Source organism: Cebus imitator, unplaced genomic scaffold (assembly GCF_001604975.1).
Source record: "Cebus imitator isolate Cc_AM_T3 unplaced genomic scaffold, Cebus_imitator-1.0 Scaffold132, whole genome shotgun sequence".
Taxonomy (NCBI): domain Eukaryota; kingdom Metazoa; phylum Chordata; class Mammalia; order Primates; family Cebidae; genus Cebus; species Cebus imitator.
In genome coordinates this window covers 73962-95912 of record NW_016107447.1, presented here as the reverse complement: position 1 = coordinate 95912, position 21951 = coordinate 73962, and the positions used below count along the sequence as shown (strand labels likewise).

Here is a 21951-nt window from a genome sequence, read left to right as displayed (position 1 = left end):
GGGGAGGTGAGAGCTGCAGCTGTGGAGGGTAGGGGTGGGGAGGTGAGAGCTGCAGCTGTGGAGGGTGGGGGTGGGGGGCAGGGAGAGCTGCAGGTGTGGAGGAGGGAGCCAGGTGGGAATGTACACCCCAGCCCTCTCCAGCCTCTTGCTGGAGCCCCCAGTTGGCGGGATATACTGGAAGCCAGGGAACAAGGGTGCTGGCGACGAAGGCTATAGAGACCATCTCCCTGGGCACAGAGCTGGGTAGGGAATAGATAGGGTGGGGCAAGGGGAGGAGATGGGGCAAAAGGAAAATACCCAGCCCAAATGTGTGTGTGTGTGTGTGTGTGTGTGTGTCTCTGTCTGTCTGTCTTCCTCCCTTCCACCTCACTCCCAGCGGGCAACCTGTATTATAAGTTTCTTACCTATCTTTCCATAAATAGTCTCTATATAGAAGAGCAAACAGGTTGTCTGATTACACAAGTGTTACGTACAATAGAAATTCTTTTACACCTTGCTTCTTGACTTAATGTATCTTGGAATTCACTCTTGGTCGTACATAAAGAGCAATCTTATTCCTAGTATTGGCTACATAATACTCTTTCAAATGGCTATGCGGTAATTGAGTTAGCCGACTCCCTACTGCTGACTTCCCTTTGTTTCCACTCTTTAGCTATTACAGTGTTACAGTAAATACTGTGGAGCTCACAGACTAATCACAGAAAGGCAAAGTCACCTGGCAGCTAAGTGCAGGACATGGTAAGAGCAGAGAGCTGGCAGTCAGAGTAAGCTATGCTGGGGCAGGGTCCTGAAGGACGCATAGGAGTTCACCAGATAAAGAAGTGAAAGATGAGGATGGGGACAAGAGTTCCCAGAAGTCATTCGGGACCCGTACATGTGTCATTTTGTACAATTTGAGTATATCTGTTGGTCACATTCCTAGCACAAAAATATGTAGATGCTAGATTTTTAAAGAACAAAATGGTTGAACAATTAAATGATAAATGTCAGTCTATGGAAACATGGAAAATTACTTAAGTGAATACATTGTAAAAGTATGCTAGGAACAGCTAACACTTCTATAGTGCTTACTCTTTGCAAGGCACTGTTCTTAGCCCTTTGTGGCCACTACCTCATTTAATTTTCATTGCCCTATCATGTAGGCATGATTATCCCCACTGTGTTAGTTACCCATCACTGCATAACAAATTATCCCCACACAGAGCAGCTTAAAACAACACACATTTGTCGTCTTACAGTTCTGCATGTCAGTTATCAGGACATGGTGGCTGAGTCCTCTGGCTCAGGGTCTCTCTCAGGCTGCAGTGCGTGTATTAGCCAGGGCTGTGGTCTCATCTGAAAGCTCCCCCAGGGAAAGATCCATTCCAAACTCACACATGTGGTTATTGGTAGGATCCAGTTTCTTGCAGCCTGTGAGACTGAGGGTCTCAGTTCCTCTCCAGCATGGCAGCTTGCTGCAGCAAAGCCAGCAGGAGACTCTGATGGCAAGAGAGACGTCACAGTCTGAACAAATCATGCAAGTAACGTCCCATGACTTTTGCATAGTCTGTTCATTAGACGCATGTCACTAGATCCAGCCCACACTTGAAGGGAAGGAATTACACTAGAATGGGAATACAGGAGCCATCTGAGAAATCCGCCTGCCACCTCTCACTTTTAAGAAGAGAAAAATCAATGCACGGAGGGGCTAAGTGACTTGTCTGGGTGAAAGCTAGTAAGTCAGGGATTCAAACCCACATAGAGTGACTTCAGATTCCCTGCTATTGACCACCATGCCTCAAAAATGGAGTCCTGATTCTGTTCACAGCCCTGATAAAAAATAGATGTGTACATTGTGTTATAAATGAAGGGCACCCCCCAAAAAAGGAAAAAATAGTAGGTGTACACCTGGACAGACAAGGAAGGCTCCAAAGCCGAAATAGCTATTGTGTTAGCGAAGTGACTTCAGTGTGCTGTTGCTTTAATATGATGGTTTCTGTAGTTTGTAAAATTTTAAAATCAGGCATAGATGTTTTGAATAGGAAGTTTCTTGTGTGGTTTTGGAGCTGGAAGCCTCTTTGATGGCAGGCAGCAAGATCCAGGTTGAATTGCGGGGTCCACTCCTCTGTTGGTTGTTGGGGGAGGAGCAAGGCCTGAGGTTCCCTCCCTGTCATTTCATTGGTTGCTAAAGTGCAGCCGGACCTCTGGGCCAAGCCGGACCTCTGGGCCAAGCTAGCCCCCAAGGGCCAGACTTTCTTGTGGGATGTGAAGGATGTGGGGAACGTGCTGGTAACGCAGCCCTGGGCCCTCTCAGACAGGCAGCAGGAATGTCAGGAATATATAACTCAGGGGCCTCCTGATGCCCCTGGGGGATGAGGCTGGGCTGTGGCAACCACAGCTGCTGGGCCCCATGGAAAGCCGGCATGAGCCGAAGCGGTGCAGCAGATGCAGGGTCAGCAAAGGCTTTGGGGCCAGGGAGACCTGGGTTTGGGCTCGAGCCAGTTCTGGACTTACTAGCTATGAGCCGTGGGCAAATGACTTTCTGAGCCTGCGTTTCTTCCCGTTAAGTGGATCGTCTTGAGGACCACACGAGATCACACAGCTTGTTGGGTTTGGTTTTGTTGCTGCAGCAACAGGTTACTACAAACTTGGTGGCTTAAAACAATACAGATTTATTCTTTTCCAGTTCTGGAGGTTGGAAGGCTAAAGTCAGATTTCCTTCTGGAGGCTCTAAGGGGAAGATCTCAGTCCTTGCCTTTTCAACCCCCAGTGGCCCCTGCATTCCTGAGCTCATGGCACCTTCCTCTGTCTTCAAAACACATCACACCCGTCTCTGCGCCCATCCTCACGCCGGCTTCTCCTCTTCTGTTATCAAAGCTCCCTCTTATAAGGACACCTGTGGTTACATTTAGGGCCTTCCTTTCTAATCCAGGATGATCTCCCTATCTCAAGATCCTTAATTTAATTGTACCTACAAAGCCCTCTTTGCCATAGAAGGTAACATCCACAGGTTCCAGGCACCAGAACCAAATATCTTTAAGGCCATTAGTCAGCTGACGCCCTCGGCTGAGTGTCTGGCACATAGTTAGCTCTCAGTAAGCAGCAACTCTTCTTCTTCTTCTTCTTTTTTTTTTTTTTTTTTTTTTTTTTTTTTTGAGACAGAGCCTGGCTCTGTTGCCCAGGCTGGAGTGCAGTGGTGCGATCTCTACTCACTGCAACATCTGCCTCCTGAGTTCAAGCAATTGTCCTGTCTCTGCCTCTCGAGTAGCTGGGATTACACCACACCTGGCTAATTTTTGTATTTTTAGTAGAGACAAGATTTCACCATGTTGGCCAGGCTGGTCTCAAATTCCTGACCTCAAGTGATCTCCCTGCCTCAGCCTCCCAAAGTGCTGAGATTACAGGTGTGAGCCGCCAGGCCCAGCTGATAAGCAGCAACTCTTACTACTTTGCCCCATCTTCTAGGCTGAGAGCTCACACGCCCACTCCCTCACTGGAGGAGGCTCTGCTGCAGCTGGAGGCTGGGGGATTTTGGTGGAGCTTCCAAGATGGAGAGGTTCTACATAAGGCCTGAGGGCTGTCACAGCCCCCCCAACCTGAGAATCCCCAACACCGCTGTTACTCCTCACCTCAGCTAGAAGAATCTGCATCGAGCTTGCTGTATGCCCGGCCCGTTCCAAATGCTTTCTGCCGGTCAGTTCTCTCTGTAATCCCTGCAATCCTGTGAGATAAGGGCTCTTCATAACCTCATTTTACAGATGGAAAAATCAAAGCACAGAGAATTTCAGTAAGTTACCCATAGTCCTGCAGCTGTGTTCCTAACCAACTCGGAATATACCATGATGTTAACCGGGTACAGTGACGTGCCCCTGTAATTTGAGCTACTTGGGAGGCTGAGATGAGAGGATCACTTGACCCCAGGAGTTCAAGGTTGCAGTGAGCTATGATTGCACCACTGCACCCCAGCCTGGGCAACAGAGTGAGACTCTGTCTCTTTAAAAGAGAACAAGACCTACATGTTAATAGCAATTTTTTATTTAAAAAAAAATGCTCATTTTTCAAAATTTTCTTTGAGGAAGCCATTTTATTTTTATAGTATATACAGTGTATCTTATATTTATATTTATAATATAGAAATAATAAAATACAAGTTATGAACATGTAACTTTTTCTTCTGCCCCATAGTCTTGTTCCACCCTCAAGACTTTTTACGTTGTCTTGTCTTTCTTAGCAGACACTACATCATTCAAGGGCAGGACCCATGTCTACCTTCATTATTACTTTCATTATAACAAGAATGAGCAAATGACCTAACCTCCCTGTGCCTCAGTTTCCTCATCTGTAAAATGGTGGTAGTGCCTGCCTCATTGGGTGTGATGAGCCCTTAGGTTATTGCCCATTTTTCCTTATTAGAAACAATGTTCGTAGAGCTAAGTATAAGATCTAAAACCATAAAATTCTTAGATTAAAATATAAGAGTAAATTTCTGTGACCTTGGATTAGGCAAAACCTTCTTAGTTATGACACCCAAAGCACAAGTGACAAAAGGTAGCTAAACTGGACTTCATTAAAATAAAATAACTTTTATACTTCAAAGGACACCATCAAGAAAGTGAAAAAGCCCAGAGAATGGGAAAAATATTTACAAATCATATATATGATAAGTGACTTGCATTAGAATATATAAAGAAATTTTACAACTTAATAAAGGACAAAAAATTCCCATTAAAATCAGGCAAAGGATCTAAGTGGGCATTTATCCTAAGAAAATATACAAGCAGCCAGCCACTAAGCACATAGAAAGATGTTCAACATCATTAGCTCTCAGGGAATGCAAATCAAAACCACAGTGAGTTGGCACTTCCCAGACCTCTAGGATGGCCACAATCAAATGACAGATGATATCAAGTGTTAGGGAGCACATGGAGAAACTAGAACTCTCACGTGTTACTGATGGAACATAATATGGTACAGCCATCTGAAGACCAGTTTAGCAGATCCTCAAAAGTTAAACATCGAGTTACCACAGGACCCAGCAATTCTGCTCCTTGGTATATACTCAAGAGGAATGAAAACATGTCCACCCAAAAACCCTTACACAGATGTCCATAGCAGCATTGTTCGTAATAACCAAAAAGCGGAAACAACCCTAATGTCCATCAACTATTGAACAGGTAGACAAAATATGGTGTATCCACACAATGGAATATTGACAATATAAATGAAGCACTGATGGGTGCTACACTGTGGGAGAACCCTGAAATGATGTTTAGATGACACATCCATTTGTTGGCAAATGATAGAACTTTGGAAGTGAATGCTTGTAAGCATTGTTATAATAGTAACAAAAACACTAATAATGATGATAGCTCATATTTGTTACGTGCCCCATTTATGCTAAGCACATTTGTGCTATCTCATTTCCAACTCCCAGTAATTTTGTGAGTTTAGTATTCTTATCCCTATTTCAGAATGGAAGAAACTGAGGCCAGAGAGCAAAGGTCGGATATCTAGATGATGGTGCTGTGAATTGGACTTGAGTTTGTGCCCTTAACCCCTCTGTGAGGGGCTTCCCAGTAGGACACTGCCTGCCTCGCTGACCACTATACATGTCTCTAGCATCCAGTTCTGGGCTCCACATAGCAGGGGCTCAGCACACACTTCTGAATGAGAATGAATAGAATCCTGGGTGGGGAGAGGAAGATCCCATGGGTCAGGGCTCCCTGACTGCACCTGCATCCTTGGGGGTGGAGCTGGCTTTCTCATAGGGAGCTCTCTGTGCCCATGCTGGACACCCAGCTGTGGTCCTTCCTCTAGATTAGCCTGACCATGATTGTTCTGGGGGGAATGGCCATGACCAGCCAGAGCCAGGGGCGAGGGGCTATTTTGGGACGGGGTAGGGCGGTGGCACTGGAAGCATCCCCACCTTAGGAAGACACTGGGCAGCACTTTCCCTGTAACCACCTCGGCAGCCTCCAGAGAGGCTGGCAGAGGCCTGAGCAGGGACACTGATTATCGTCCCCCATCCTCCAAACCTACCATGGGATTCCTGGGCTGAAGGATTTATTATTGTTTTTATTATTATTCTAAAGCGAACAATTCAGTGGCATTTAGGACATTCAGGCTTTTTGTTTCAGTCTCCTCCAAAGCACCATGTCTTTTCTTTTTTTTCCTTTTTTTTTTTTTTTTTTTTTTTTTTTTTTTTTTTTTTTTTTTTTTTTTTTATTCTGAGATAGGGTCTTGCTTTGTCACCCAGGCCGGAGTGCAGTGGCACAATCATAGCTCACTGCAGCCTTGACCTCCCTGGCTCAAGCATCCTCCCACCTCAATCTTCCAAGTAGCAAGGACCATTAGCCACCATGCCCAGCTAATGTTTTTATTTTCTTTTATTTTTTGTAGATACAGGGTCTCACTGTGTTGCCCAGCCTAAAACTGTACTTCTCATTTTATGTAACAAGCCCTTAGGTAGCACTTCGTGTGTTCTGAGCCACGTGACTATAACTAATTTACTCCTTACACCATTCCTTGGAGACGTGTGCCCTTATTATTCTCATTTTACAAATGAGGAGACTGAGCTCAAGGTGATGAGGAGGAGAGCCAGGGTCTGTGCCCGGGCAGCCTGGCCAGAGTTAGCCCCTCTTTGCCACTCCACCATGCGGTTTATAGGCTTTGTTCTGAGCCCCTGCTCATCCATGGACTTCCAGAAATGTTGCTTGATTGACCTGGCAGGGCTGCATTAGGCTGCAAGCTCCCCGGGCTGCTGCTGGGTCCTATTCATTCCCATCCTTGGTCCCAGCACATGATGGTCCTGACTCAGAGGTGGCACCAGGAAGGAAGCAGCTTGGTATCATGGGTAGGAACTTGCGCAGATTCACTTTCTAGTGTGTGACCTTGAGAATGTGCCTCCACCTCTCTGAGGTCATATGTGTTTACACATATGACCATGGCATAAGGCCGGTCACAGAGTGCTCCACAAATAACCAAGATTAATATTATTCATAATAATAGTAGAAGAGACATTTGTTGAGTGAATACATTAGAACAGGGGTGGGCAGACTTTTGTAAAGGACTAGATGGCAAATATTTTGGTACTTGTAGGTCATATGGTTTCTATGGCAGCTACTTAACTCTAGACAGTATGAATGAGCATAGCTGTATTTCAACAAAATTTTGTTTATAGGGACACACATATCTGGATTTCATATAATTTTCATGTGTCACAAAATATTACTTTCGTTTTTTTGAGCCAGAGTCTAGCTCTGTTGCCCAGGCTGGAGTGCAGTGGTGCAATCTCGGCTCACTGCAACCTCTGCCTCCCAGGTTCAAGTGATTCTCTGCTTCAGCCTCCCAAGTACCTGGGACTACAGGTGCATACCACTGTGCCCAGCTGATTTTTGTATTTTTTTATAGAGACGGGATTTCACCATGTTGCCGAGGCTGGTCTTGAACTCCTGGTCTCAAGTGATCCACCCGCCTCAGCCTCCCAAAGTGCTGGGATTACAGGTGTGAGCCACCACGCCTGATTTTACTTTTGTTTTTTTTCTAACCATTCAAAAATATGCCATTCTTAGCTCATGGGTGTTACAGAAGCCAGCAGCAGCTGGGTTTAGCCTACCACTGTAATCTGCTGACCCATGCACTGGAATGTAACCTCTGGAAGGGATTTGTGTTTTCTTTCTTTCTCTATTCCTTTTGTTTTGTTTTGTTTAAGATAGAGTTGGGGTCTTGCTGTGTTGCCCAGGCTGGTCTGAAACTCCTGGCCTCAAGTGAGCCTCCTGCCTCAGCCTCCCAAAGTGTTGGGATTACAGGCATGAACCACTGTGCCTAGCCATACAAGGGATTTTTGGATGTTCAGTTTGCCTCTGTGTCCTCAGTACCCAGAACAGTGCCTATCACATAGCAGGTACTCCATAAAGTTGTATTAAATGAATGAACCGGGACATAGAAGTGGGTCTTGAACTGAGTCTTTAAGGTCAGGATCACAGCAGGAGGGGAAAGAGCCTTCCAGGTGGGGGAACAGCCTAAGCAAAGGCCTGGAGTCGGGGCAAGTCTGGTGAGTGTCCCCCTTTGGCCTCATGAAGCCACCCATGCCTGGTGGAGACAACTGGGAAACAACCAAGCAGTGAAGGGACCGCGAGGGACGTGGGGAAAGGAGGCCAGGGTGGGGCGGGTGCTTTTAGAAGTGGCTCTATTGGGTGATAGCCCTTCTCCTATCCCAGAAACACCAGCCTTATTTTTAACCCTGCTGACGAAAGTTAATCCGAATGAAATCAAGAAGAGTCTCCCTGTTCCACCCCCAGCCCCAGTGACCGCTCCCTTTCCCCAAGCAGGGCCAGAGCCATCCCATCCTCTAGACCCTCACCCAGAGGCATGGGTCCAGACACGGTGCATGGTCAGAGGAGCAGGAATGCTTCCTGCATTTCCCCAGCAGGGCCTTGATTCAGGGAGGGCCCCTGGTGCTGAAAGGAAAATATCCAAGGCTCCTAGGGGGTTGAGCAGGCTGGGAACAGTTTCAAGAGGGAGCTAGCTTTTCTGTCTGCCGAACACCTGTTTCTCAAACTTTAGTGAGAATCTGGAGTATAAAACACAGATTCCTAGGCTCATTCCCTTCCAGTTCTAATGAGTCAATCTTGCCAGAGCCCGAGAGTTTGTATTTCTGAGCTTGCGGGTGATGAGGATGTTGGGTGGGGGTCACGGTCTGCATTGTGAGAGGCACTGGCCTAAAAGCAATAGCCTCCCAGCCCCAGCGATTCCGCCTTCACCCTTCACCCTTCACCTGCGAGCTGCTGGTATACCCCATCCAGACCACCTTGGGCAAGCGTCTGGAGAGCCTTGAAGGCCATGCTAAGTAGTTAGGGTTTTATTTTGAGCATAGTAGGAAGGCTTGCAAAGATTGGAAGCAAGGGGTGAGGCCATAGGCTTGTGGGTTAAGTAAGCTTGCCGAGCTGTTGTGTGCAGGAACAGCTGTAAGAGCCAGGCTGCAGGCAGGGGAGACAGATGGGAGGGGTGCAGGAGGAGTGGCAGAGGGTCTGAGATGGCAGGTTCAAGAGCTATAAAGACAGCCTGAGAGACCAGCGTTGGTGATTGATGGGCTGTAGAGGTGGAAGGAGGTGGGGAGGGAGGGAAGGTGCTGAAGAGCACTGGGATTCCTGGCCTGAAGGCTGGGATCAGACATCAGGAGCATGGGACATGGGGACAAGGGCTGACAGGATGCAGCAGGCCAGGCGGATGGAGATGGACAGAGGAGTGCGCTTCCTTCCAGCACAGCAGTGCTCATTGCCCTGGGCTATGTGGCTGTCCGTGTTCTCGCTGTACACAGTTGGTCCCCCAGCATCTTCCAGGGCTATACGGAAAGACTGCTTTTCTGCCTGTGAGGAGTCCTTGGCACAGCTTCCAAAGGCACCAGAAAGTGGGCATCCTTCAGCTCACATGACTAAAAAAGGGCATTTTCTCGGTTTGAAGGCTTGCCCAGTCCTTTCCCTCCTCCTCCCACCTGGGGTTTCAGGTTCCCAGGGAAGTGGCTCTAAAAAGTGTAGAACTTTGTCTCATACTCTTGTGTAGGCAAAAATAAGCCTGGAGATATGCAGGCAGCACACTCAGTTCTGACGTACAAAGCCATTCTCCTCCCCCTCGTTCACTACTGCCACCATCACCCCGTCATCAGCATCATCAAGGCTAAACATTTTCACATGTTGTCTCTCACTTAGTTTTCACAGCAACTTCCTTCTTTCTTTCTTTCTTTTTTTTTGAGATGGAGTCTCACTTTGCTGCCTAGGCTGGAGTGCAATGGCACAATCTCGGCTCACTGCAACCTCAGCCTCCAGGGTACAAGTGATTCTTCTGCCTCAGCCTCCTGAGTAACTGGGGCTACATGCACGCACCACCACTCCTGGCTAATTTTTGTATTTTTAGTAGAGATGGGGTTTCACCATGCTGGCCGGGCTGGTCTCAAACTCCTGACCTCGTGACCCGCCTGTCTCGGCCTCCCAAAGTACTGGGATTACAGGTGTGAGCCACCATGCCTGGCTCACAGCAACTTCAGGAGGGGAGAATTATTATCTCCACTTTACAGATGAAGTTGAGGCACAGAAAGGTAAAGCTATGCATGCACCCCGAGGTCCTAGAGGCCCAGTGGGGTGAGTGAGTGAGTGAGTGAAGGATCCAAGTGCAGGGTCCAATCCAGGCTTTATTAAAAATTTTCTTCATAGGTTGTTCATCAAGAATTTATCTTCCCATTAATTCTGACTTTTCAAAATATTGCATTAAAATATTATTTCTCTTGCTCACTGAGTTTTTTGGCAGCCCCGTAAATTTTGCCCCTGAAGTGAGTATCTCGGTCATCTTACTTTGTCCCCAGCCTTGGCAGAACCAAAATTGGAATCCAGGGCTGCTGATTCCAAAACTATGTGCTCTTAACTCTTCCCTAGGCTGCCTCCTGGCCCCTGCACATGTGCACACCTGCATGCTGCTTTCAGTCATGCATTCATTCATTCAGTAAACATTACTATGGCAATATGGCACAGTGGAGAGGCAGAGGCTTGGGAATCAGACAGCTCTGGGTTTGGAATCTTACTCTGCCACTTGTTATTGAGTGGAGTCAAGCCTGTGTTTAGGATACAGACTCTGGATCCCAGAATGCTTTGGTTTGAATCCTTACTCTGTTACTTACTAGCCATATAAGTTTGGGTGGATTTTTTTTTCTTTTTGAGACATGGTCTTGCTCAGTTGCCCAGGCTGGAGTGTAACGGTGCAATAATAGCTCACTGCAGCCTCGACCTCCTGGGCTCAAGCAGTCCCCCCACCTCAGCCCCCTGAGTAGCTGGGACTACAGGCATGCACTACCACATCTGGCTAATCTCTTTTTTTAAAAAAATTTCTACTAGAGACAAGGTTTTGCTATGTTGCCTAGGCTGGTCTTGAACTCCTGAGCTCAGGTGATCTTCCTGCCTCAGCCTCCCAAAGTGCTGGGATTACAGGCGCGAGCCACCACGCCGGCTTGGGTGGATTTCTTAGAACGCTCCTGTGCCTTGGATGCCTCCTCTGTAGAGACAGATTGTGGGAATAACATCTACCCTGTAGAGTTACTGGGGGGATTAAACAAGCTAATTTCTGTAAAGCCCTTGGCATGTGGTAAGTTCTTTGTAAATGTTAACTCTTATTTTGTTTCCTTGAGCAAGATACCTTTCTGAACCTCAGTTTCCCCACCTGCGAAGTAGGGACAGGTAAATACTACCTCACTACCTCACAGTTTTGAGGTTTTTAGGGAATAAAAGGCCTGGTGCATAGAAGGAGCTTACGGGACTTTATCTCCCTTACTGTGAGACCAGTTCTTGGCTGGAGACTGAGATGAAGACACACACACATCAGCTCCCGAAGGAATTAACTCATCTGTAGGGAGTGGACACTGACTTTGTAGCTCCTTGAAGGCACCGAGCTCTTCCTCAGTCTCAGGGTCTTTCCATGTGCTCTTCTGTCTACCTGGCTCATTGACTCACCCACCTCTTATGGGCCTAATGTATGTGCTTCTTCAGGTCTCAACTCAAATGTCGACATCCTTAAGGAATCCTTCTCTGACCAGCCCACCCCCACCACCCATTGACATTAACTCTTTCTTTTCTTGTTTGTTTCTTTGTTTTGAGATGGAGTTTCACTCTTGTTGCCCAGGCTGTAGTGCAATGGTGTAGTCTTGGCTCACCGCAGCCTCTTCCTACCGGGTTCAAGAGATTCTCCTGCCTCAGCCTCCCGAGTAGCTGGGATTACAGGTGCACGCCACCATGGCTGGCTAGTTTTGCATTTTTAATAGAGAAGGGGTTTCTCCATGTTGGTCAGGCTGCTCTCGATCTTCCGACCTCAGTTGATCCGCCCACCTTGGCCTCCCAAAGTGCTGGGATTACAGGCGTGAGCCGCCATGCCCGGCCAACATTAAGTCTTTCTGTTCTGCATCTTCATTGTATCCTCTCCTCCTCCTTCACAGCACATTTCACAGTTGTCATCAGGTACTTATTATCTAATCGCATTTTATTCAGTAGTTTTTGTGTTTGTTTACTATCCAGCTCCCTCAGCTGACAGTGGCCTTTCTGGTCCACAGAGTCTCTGCCCTCAGTTCCTGGCTGTGCTTGGCTCCTGGCGCAGGCTCTGGCACGTGCTCTGCTCCTGGCACAGAGCAAGCTTGTCTAACCCGTGCCCGTGGGCCACATGCAGTCCAGGATGACTTTGAATGCAGCCCAACACGAATTTGTAAACTTTCTTAAAATGTTACAGGATTCTTTTTTGTGATTTTTTTTTTAAAGCTTCAGCTATCGTTAGTGTATTTTCTGTGTGGTCCATGACAATTCTTCTTCCATTGTGGCCCAGGGAAGCCAAAAGATTGGACACCCCTGTTCTAGAGTTACATTGCCTGGGTTCAAAATCCCAGCTCCTGCACTTCAGGACTCTGTGACCTTGGGCAAATTGGTTAACCTGTTTGGGCTTCAATTTTCTTTTCTGTAAAATTGGGATAATAATAACAGCATCAGCTTCCTAAGGCATTAGAATAATCATATGAGATAATCTTCATAACTCCTTTAGAACCATGCCTGGCCTATTTGGAAATTGGACTGTTATTACTTTAGTAGGTACCTCTGTGAGCTAAGCCTCACTGGGCTGACCGCCGAAACAGACATCTCCCAAATCTCAGGTACTTAACAATGACTGTTTAAGATTTGCTCCTGTCACATGCAACTGTGGGGCTGTGGGAAGGGGCTTTGCTCTGTGCAATCATTTATGGGCTCAGATTTCTTAACTTGAACTCCACAGGAGGTTCCGTGGATAGATTGCAGGGGTACGTGAACTTGGATGGTTTCAGTTAGATTCCCTAGAAGTAGTGGCTGAAATGGGGATTCTTATGTAAGTGATTTATTGAGGGAGGCTTCCAGAAGAGAGGAGAATGAGATGCAGGATGGCATAGGGAAGGAGCAGAACAGAGATGTGGTCTCAGCCGGAGACCTGCTTCAGCCAGTCCACCTGGGGCCCTGGAGTGTGGATTGTAGCTGCCGCAGCTGGAGTTCCTTCCTCTTGGGGCAAGAGGAGGCTGACCATTGTCAGTCATTGATGTGGGCTGCCTGGGTTTAGGGGTAAGCAGGGCAGTATTTTAACTTCTGGAACAAGGTGTCTTCTATGGGCTACAAGTCTCTGGGGTAGTAAGGAGTCATTAGCAGCCAACACTCACATCAGCCAGGGGTGGGCACATTTGCCCAGTGAAGGGATCTGTGTAGGGCACCAAAAGTGCCCACTACAGATGGGAAAAGCTACATCTATATTTTTGTTAACTCTAACTGCAATTTAGCCTTCTCTTCAGTTGTGGAAATAGGCAGTAAATCACAATAGTACTAGTAGTAGCTGTGACTTTGTCACTAATAGCAATCTCACATTTTCATGTCATATTACATGTTGTATTTAGATATCCTTGAAATATCCTTTATACTAATCTATACTTTAAAATTATAGTAGTTAATAGACTTGATATTTTGTTTAATGTGATAAATAAGGATATAGATTATTATATTACAAATGTGTTCTTTTAAATGTTTTGGAAACAGTATGCCAAGTAACTGCATCCTTTTGTAATCCTATGTGTTTTATGTATTTGAAAACATTATTCTGAGAAGGGATCCATAGGCTTCGTTGCACTACCAAAGGAATCTGTGACACAGAGGTTAAATACCCTGTTCTGGGGCCTCAGCTTGCTCTGCATTCAACCAGCAATGCTGGGGAAAAACAAGAAGGCATAGAGGTTTTTATAGGTCAAGCCTGGAAATAGCATACATGATATCTTCCCACAATGCATTGGCCAGAACTCAGTCACCTGACCACACCTAACTGCAAGGGAGGCTGGGAAATGTAGTCTATCTCTGTGCTCAGAAGAGGAAATGATCTGGAGAATACACAGCAGTCTGGGCCATGAGGCTCAATAAGTATTCATTGACTGCCCGAGTGAATGAATGCTCTGTTTAGCACGTCTCTTTGTGGGTTAGGGAGAAGGGCCAGAAGGCTGGTTCTCTGAAAGGATCCTGAGTCTTCTGCCACATTGTCTCCATAGGACAAGTCACGCCAAGGCCAAAGCTGAGGCAGCGGAACAGGCTGCAGTGGCTGCCAACCAGGAGTCCAACATTGCTCGCACTTTGGCCAGAGAGCTGGCTCCGGACTTCTACCAGCCAGGTAGGGCCAACCAGGGAAGGATGGGCAGGGTAGAGCTTTCCCTGGGGTGGGTGCTTTTCTTTGCTTGCTGGAATCTGAGATGCCCAAGTGGTTTCCTGGATGCCCATGAGTCTCGGAAACTGGGGTGTTGTGCAGGTATGGGATGGGATGATGCAGGAAGCTCGTGGGAGGGCAGCAGAGGCATGCCAGGTCTTTTCTCTCTGCTCTGAGCAGGGAAGACAGTTGGAGCTGGTGAAGCTTAGAGGGGAGAAATCACTGGTGGATGAGAGGGGAAAATGGCTTCTTGCACTTGCCCAATAGTTTCAGTCAAACATTGAGCACTGTCCATATGTCAGGCACTGTGCCAGGCTCTTAGGGGTACATAAATGGGGTCCAAAATCTAGGGGAGCAGAGAGTCAGAAAAACAACAAAGCTAGGGGTACAATAAATGGACTCTGCGTTCATTCAAATCCTGATTCCACTGCTTCCCAGCTGTGAGACTTTGAGTGAGGTGTTTAACCTCCATAAACCTCAGTTTTCTGATCTGTAAAATGGGAGTAAGAATCGTACCTGTTTTTTTGTGCATGGATTAAATGCATGTAAGGTACATGCCCAGTCCTCAGTAAGCTCTCAGTGACTGTGGCTGTTGTCTCACGATTATGGTTCCATTTCACATAGCAGGATGAGCGCTGTGTGGTTAGAATGGGAGCAGGGGGAGCTCGCAGGAAGCACTTAGCCCACTTAGGCAAGAGGGGGTGTTAGAGAAGGCTGCCCTCAGGAGAGGCCATTTGAGCTCAGTCTTGAAAACCGAACAAGAGCCTATCAAGTCAGTGGGTCGTAAATTTGACACAGATTGCTGGGCCCACCTCTCAAAGCTTCTGACTCAGTAGGTCTCAGGTGGAGCCCGTGAATGTGCATTTCTAAGGATCAGGCGATGCAGATGCAGCTGGTCAGAGACCAGACTTTGAGAACTGCTGCACCAGATAGTGCTGGCTGGGATGGGTGGAGGAAGCACAAAGGCACAGAAACTGTCAGAGCAGCATGCCAGGAAGCTAGATCACAACGTAGGCTGTGGGTGCTGAGAATCGAGGCTGCAGGGTAAGGAGGACCTCCTGGCCTTGGTAGAGATCTTGCACATGGATAGAGTGGTGGGAGCCCCTGAGGGACAGAGATCGGCGTTCTCTGCAATGAAGGGTTTTTAAGTTAACGACATAATCAGATGTGTATTTTCTAAACGTGATCCTGGCTGCAGAAAGGAAGCCAGATGGATAACCTAGGAGCGAAGACCTGTGCCCGGAGGATCCCTCACTTCTGGTCCCAGCGCTCCCCCTGCTGGTCTATGCCTGTGCAGGCACTGAGCTCCACCTTTGACAGGCGTTTTCTCAATCCTTCCACTCGGATTTATGAAATAAGTTATGATCAGCCCCATGTTTCAGATAAGGGAATGGAAAGAGACGCGTGCCATAGTAAAGGGCATTACCTCTGGAGCCTGACTGCTGGGTACTAGTCCTGGCTGTGCCCTTTGGCAGCTGTGTGACTTTGGGCAAGTGATTTAACCTTTCAGAGCCTCCCTTCGAGGTTCACAGTAGCATCAGCTTCATAGAGTTACTACAACAATTAGATGAGTTAATATTTGCAAAATGCTTAAAACAGTGCCTGACACTTGGTCAATGCTATGTGAGTGCCAACTGAGTCCATGAATGAGGCTCTAGAGCCGAAGCGGCTGGCGCGGGATCACCCAGCAGTGGTGTGGGGTTGGAGCCCAGCCTCCCTGTGTTGCCCCTGGCAGGTCCGGAATATCAGAAGCGCCGGCTGTTGCAGGAGATTCTGGAGAACTCGGAGAGCCTGCTGGAGCCTCCCGACCGGGGTGCAGGTGCAGCGGGCCTCCGACCGCCCCGCGAGAGCCCGCAGATACACGAGCGCGAGACCCCTCGGCCCGAGGGTGGCCCCCCATCACCGACCGGGACGCCCCCGCAGCCCAAGCGGCCCCGGCCTGGGGCATCCAAGGACGGCCTGCTGGGCCCGGGCGCCTGGAACGGCGAGCCCAGCGGCGAGGGCAGCCGGCCAGCCACTCCGTCCGAAGGCGCGGTCCGCCGCAGTCCCACGCGTCCAGCTACCGAGCGCATGGCCATCGAGGCTCTGCAGGCGCCGCCCCCGCCGTTGCGAGAGCCGGAGGTGGCGCTTTACCAGGGCTACCACAGCTACGCTGTGCGCACCACACCGCCCGAGCCCCCGCCCTTCGAGGACCAGCCCGAGTCCGAGGTCTCCGGGTCCGAGTCCGCGCCCTCGTCCCCGGCCACTGCCCCGCTGCAGCTGCCCACGCTCCGAGGCCCTGAGCCCGCGCGCGAGACCCCTGCCAAGCTGGAGCCCAAGCCCATCGTCCCCAAAGCCGAGCCCAGGCCAAAGGCCCGCAAGACTGAGGCCCGAGGACTGACCAAGGCCGGGGCCAAGAAGAAGGCACGGAAGGAGGCAATGCTGGCGGCAGAGACAGAGGTGGAGGTGGAAGAGGTGAGGCTGTCGGGGAAGGCGTGCCTATGGTCGGGTTCCCTAGAGGTAGCCGGCTTTGAGGCAGGATTCAGGTGCAGGGGATTTGGGGGGTGCTGGGGTGCGAGAGATGGAAGCAGATAGAGTAGGGGGAAGTGCAGCAGGGCTGGGGATTAGTGGAGTGTGGCCTTGGCCACAGCACTTTGGAGGATAAATGGCCCCACGGAATCCTCACACCTTGAGGCAGGTACCTTTATACCTGGTATCCCATTGGCAGAGGCAGTTCTCATGAGCAGGGGGCAGCTGGGAGCCTGAGCAGCTGGAGGGTGGGTGCATTTGCCCAGTCGGGGGGGTTTGGGGTGGGCGCCAGCAGCATCTGCTACAAGATGTAGCAGGGAGGGCTTCCTGGAGGTAGAGGAAGGGCCCAATGGACCTCCTGACTTATGGGAGGCAGGGAGCTAGGCTCGGCAGCAAAAAAAAAAAAAAAAAAACCTGAAGCTGGGCTTTGAGGGACTGAAGAATGCGTCCCAAAGGGAACTAGTAGTAAAGAAGGCAGGATGCAGGGGTTCCAGGCCTGATCTGGTTATTTCCAAGAGTCCTTCCAGCTGTGATGGTCTGCTGGCTGAGTGCCAGGACACAGCAGTGAATAAAGCCGGCAATGCTCTTAGGAAGGCCCATCCAGAAGTTCCTGCTCTGGCCAGCCTTGCTGTGACCTGGGTGGGGGTGTCTCAGAGGCCATGGGGACTCAGGCAGCCTCTCTCACTGCTCCCAGGTCCCCAACACCATCCTCATCTGCATGGTGATCCTGCTGAACATCGGCCTGGCCATCCTCTTCGTTCACCTCTTGACCTGACCTTTGCCTACCAGGTGCGGCCAGCCGGCTGGAGGAGAGGCGGGGGGCGGGAGCCCCCGGGGAGTTCTGAGCACCAGGGAGGAGGGACCTACTTGGTACTTGGATGACAGTCTTGTGACTAATTGAGGCCCATCCACCAGCAGAAGCCAGGACCTAGAGTGTGGTTTGATAGATCATGCCCTCCCCGATACACACAGACACACAGACACACAGACACACACACACACACACACACACACACACACACACACATACACACACATAGAGTCTCTCTCTCTCTCTCTCTCTCTCTTCATTAGTTCAGTGTTTGCAGAGCACCTGCTCTCTGTCAGGTGAGCACTGAGGGCTTCATTCATTCATTCATTTTGCCAACATGTACCGCTCTGTTGGAAGCTGGGGGTCCAGCACAGACTCACTCCTGCCCTAAGAATGAGGTGAACACAGTGAAAGTGACCCTCAACTTAGAACTCACTACAGAAAAGTCTTGCAGTTCAAACAAGCACAACAGGTCTAGGCTGAGCTCAGCTGGGATGGTGGGATGCCCATTTCCACGCTCGCATTCTCTCTTCCCCACTTCAGTCTTTAATCCCTTGGCCTCCCAGCCTCCTCCCGTTCCTCTGCCCATTGGCTTCTCCCCATGATGGAGCTAGGGGCTGGGGTAAGGTCCCGTGAAGTGCAGGGGGCTGGGCTGGGCTGAAGGAGAGTGGCCCTCACTGCTTTCAAGATGAAGTATCTGCAAGACAAAGAAAATCTTCTCCCTGCTGGAATCAGCCTTCACAGCCTCAGCCTCATGCTTGGTGATAATAATGGGGCTTCTGCCTCTTCCCCAGACCCTCTTTTTTGATGCGAGCTTAGTTTGGGCTGGAGGTTCTTAATCTGTCCCAGGAGAGTCTGTGCTGTCACCATGTAAACAGTCAATGACAATACCAGCCTGGTAGGTGCTGCCCTGGGGGTGAACGCTTGAGCTCTGCAGGTTCCATGTTTCCCAGGGGCTCTGGGAAAGCTTCCTGCAGGCACTGATTCCTTTATTATTTTTTTAAAGTTCCCTTGGGCCTATTTTATTTATTTATTTTTTTAAGACGGGGTTTCACCATGTTGGTCAGGCTGGTCTTGAACTCCTGACCTCAGGTGATCTGCCCACCTTGGCCTCCAAAGTGCTTGGATTACAGGCGTGAGCCACCATGCCCGGCCAGCACTGATTCCTTTAATAGCCTGAAGGGTGAAAAGGAGTAAACCGGATGACAGCGGGGGAGGAGGAGGGAAGGGATGAGCGCAGCAGCAAAGGGAACAGCATGTGCGAATAAACAGAGGCAGGCAGACAGGGCCAGGAGAGGCCTTGGGATCTTGTTTGTGACCTGCTGAGTATCAGAACCAAGGGACAAGACTGTCTGGGGGGATGCAGAAGTGGGATCTTGCCCCAGAGAAGATGAGCCCTGAGGCTTGAGCCCTGCACCTGACTTGGCAGCCCAGCCTCCACCCTCCCTCCCTCACCTGACCCTTTTGCTGTCTCTTTGCAGAGCCAGAAGTTCCTGCTGAGGACATGAGGACCGTCCTTTTGCAGTGCCAGGCAGGGTGGCCAAAGAGGACTGGACTCTGGACCCAGAGCCCCACGGTCCGGCTCACATTCACCCCACAAACATTTCAGGAGGTCTCCCATAGCGCCTGTGCCTGTTGGTGGTGGTGTCAAGAGGAATGAAGTGTAATGGCAGCCTCCAGGAGCTCTCTGCCCAGGGCAAGGAGGGCCCAGAGAGAGGCACCCTGGTCTCTTGAGCTTCCTGAATTGCTCCTGTCCCCCGTCCTCCTCCACTCCCTTGTCTTTCCCCTAGGTTGTCCCCTCCCTGGGCTTTTGTGTGTTTTAGATGTCACCTAACCAGGATGTTAATATTCACTCCCACCCCCTTTCACCCCACCCTCCCCTTCCTCCCACGCTGCCCCACTTTGATTTAGTCCTTTGTCTGTGGACTGAAGCCTCCCAGGGAAGCTGGGTGGGATGGGTGCTGAGACCCCCTCAGACCAGCACAGAGGCCTGTCCTTGTGCAGTCTGTGCCCTGCACTCTCTCCCTTGCCTGTGGATGTTCTGGGTGACAGTAGAGGAAATGGACAAGGTCAGTGTGAATATCCCAGAACACTGTGCTCTGTCTCCTCCCACCGGTCCAGTTAGCTTCCCTTCTGAACCAATAGACGAGAGAGACCCGACAGAGCCTCTGGCTGGGTGGCTGCTGACTAGGTGGCCAGGGGGCGGGGGCGGGAAGAGGGGTTAAGGCACAGAGATGATGGTCTGTTTTCGAGTGTGTCTGAGCCTGAGGCTGGGATTGCATTTGGGGTTTCCCGTGTGCTTGGGATGCTAGAGGGTCACCTGCAGGAGCCCTGGAGCTGGCGAGAGAAAGCTCCTGTGATGTGTGAAATGGCTTGTCTCCTTCCCCACCCGGGCCCACTGAAGGCTTGCGGAGAGGGCCACAGAAGCCCACGGAAGCCCAGGGAGATGTCCCTGGGGCACACTCAGGCAGACACCAGTTGACAGGGAGACAGGCTGCTTGTCAAGGAGCATTTCCCAGCAAGAGAGGAGCAAGTCCGGGACTCCTCCTGGGTGCAGCCCGGGTGCAGTTATAAGCCCCTTTGGCTTACTTGGCAGAAGACAGCTACTTGCATGTACCTCACTTAAAGACATTTTCTACCGCACTAGGTCTCTGGGCCCTTGTGTTTGCTGGGGGTGGGGTGAGGCCAAAGGCTATGCTTTCCTGCCTCCAGGAGGATGGAGGGAAAGGGTTTCCAGGACCCTCCAAGCCTGGGGAAGGACGTGGCATGCAAGCTGAGCCAGAGGGGACTGCTGCTGTCCTCCTCCGTTTCTGTGGACCTTGGGAGCTTTTGGCTTTGTGGTAGGGCCTCCCCAGGCAGCTCTGGGACCTGGGAGTTTGCTTCTGATGGGGTCTGCTTTCCCACGTCCCCTCAATGCTTGGAAACCTCCAGCTTCACACTTGCCATTTCAAGCCCTGCTGGGACCTTGTGGCTTGGCTGGCATCCAGGACTGCATTTCCATGGAGAAGAACCTGCAGATTCTTCCACCCTCAGCTGGCCATGGCCCACGGCTCTGCATCTGTGTCTGAGCCTCTTGGGACTCCTGGAGCATGAGTGGAGTGGGCCGGGGGCACTGCTCAGTGCTAACAGGCTCCAGGCTCAGGATCGGAGATTCTTGTCCTGTTTTTTTTTTTCTTTTGGCCTGTGCTGGGGACAAGCCTGTGCCTGCTGAAGCTCCCAGGCCTACTGTGGGGGCTGGTGTTTGGGGTGGGGGTTCAGGACGCTGCAGTCTGTGCAATAATAAACCTGCATCTGCTCATGGCCTCTGGCTGGGCTGCAGCGTGCTTGTGGGCCCAGGATGAGGGGCTGGCTGAAGGAGGGTGGGTGGGAAGAGGCTGGGGGATGTGGGTCCTGCCCGTCAGTGTCCTCATTCTCACGACACTTGAGGGGCAGCTGAGGGGTTTCAGTTTGAATGAAAGCTCAAAGGCCACAGAGCTTCCACAGTGGAGTTTCCAAAGCAAACTTCCAGAAACTTCTGTGAGTAGCTGACAGTACAATCAAGAGCCTGCCCTTTGAACTGGAGTCCCCCCAGGCTCCAATCCTAGCTTGGCCACTGTCTTCACTTCTCTGAGCCTCAGTTTCCTCATCTATAAAATAGGGCTAACAACAGTGCCTACCCTCCCGGTAGTGGGGATTATATTAGTTGTTAAGGCTTATGGGAAGCCCAGCGGTGGAAAGCAGTGAGGAATAGGTGGGTGTTGTTACTGTTATCACACTACAGTGCTGTTAGCTCTGCTCCAGCTCTCTGGCGTTTTTATAGAGGATCCCAGGAACCCCAAAGGGGTGGAGGTGATTCAGATACTGGTTGCTTCGTTATAGACTGTCTCCATCAGTGGGGGACCCTGATGTGATCTCCACACTCTACAGAGGCTTGGAGCAGAGGGACTTGCCCAAGGTCATGCACACAGCAAGTCGGTGGCAGGAAAGCTGAGGTCTCTTGACTTTCTAGGAATAAGCACTGCCCGTGAAGTTTCTCTCAAGCCCGTGGTCCCCAGCGAGGGGGTTGGAGGGTCGGGTTCAGGCGCACCCTGTCATCAGGAGCCTGGCTCCTCCACAACCCCAACCCTACCAATGATGGGCTGTGTGTCCCCTCACTCCCTCTTTCCCTGCCTCAGTTTCCTCTTCTGCTGAGGAGACTAATCCCTGTCCCACGGTCTTCTTCCTAGGCAATGCAGTTGTGAAACTCAAATGAGAGAGATTCCAGTGATAAAGAGGTTTTAGGCTGGGCATCATGGCCCACACCTGGAATCCCAGCATGTTAGGAGGCTGAGGCAGGTGGATCACTTGAGGTCAGGAGTTCGAGAACCCTGTTTCTACTAAAAAAGAAAATACAAAAGTTAGCCAGGTGTGGTGGTGGGCGCCTGTAAACCCAGCTACTTGGGAGA

At 50.1% G+C, this 21951-nt stretch overlaps 1 protein-coding gene across 2 annotated transcripts in view; it reads left to right on the top strand.

The window, feature by feature from the left end:
- Positions 1-20834, top strand: part of JPH2 (junctophilin 2) — an 81141-nt gene extending 60307 nt beyond the window's left edge. For both annotated transcript variants that reach the window (XM_017541158.2, XM_017541161.2), the window contains exons 3-6: positions 14057-14175; positions 15944-16662; positions 17411-17505; positions 19009-20834. In XM_017541158.2, the coding sequence (XP_017396647.1) occupies positions 14057-14175; positions 15944-16662; positions 17411-17491 (919 nt within the window). In that variant the 3' untranslated portion in view covers positions 17492-17505; positions 19009-20834. The remainder of the gene's footprint in view (positions 1-14056; positions 14176-15943; positions 16663-17410; positions 17506-19008) is intronic.
- The last annotated feature ends 1117 nt before the right edge of the window (positions 20835-21951 follow it).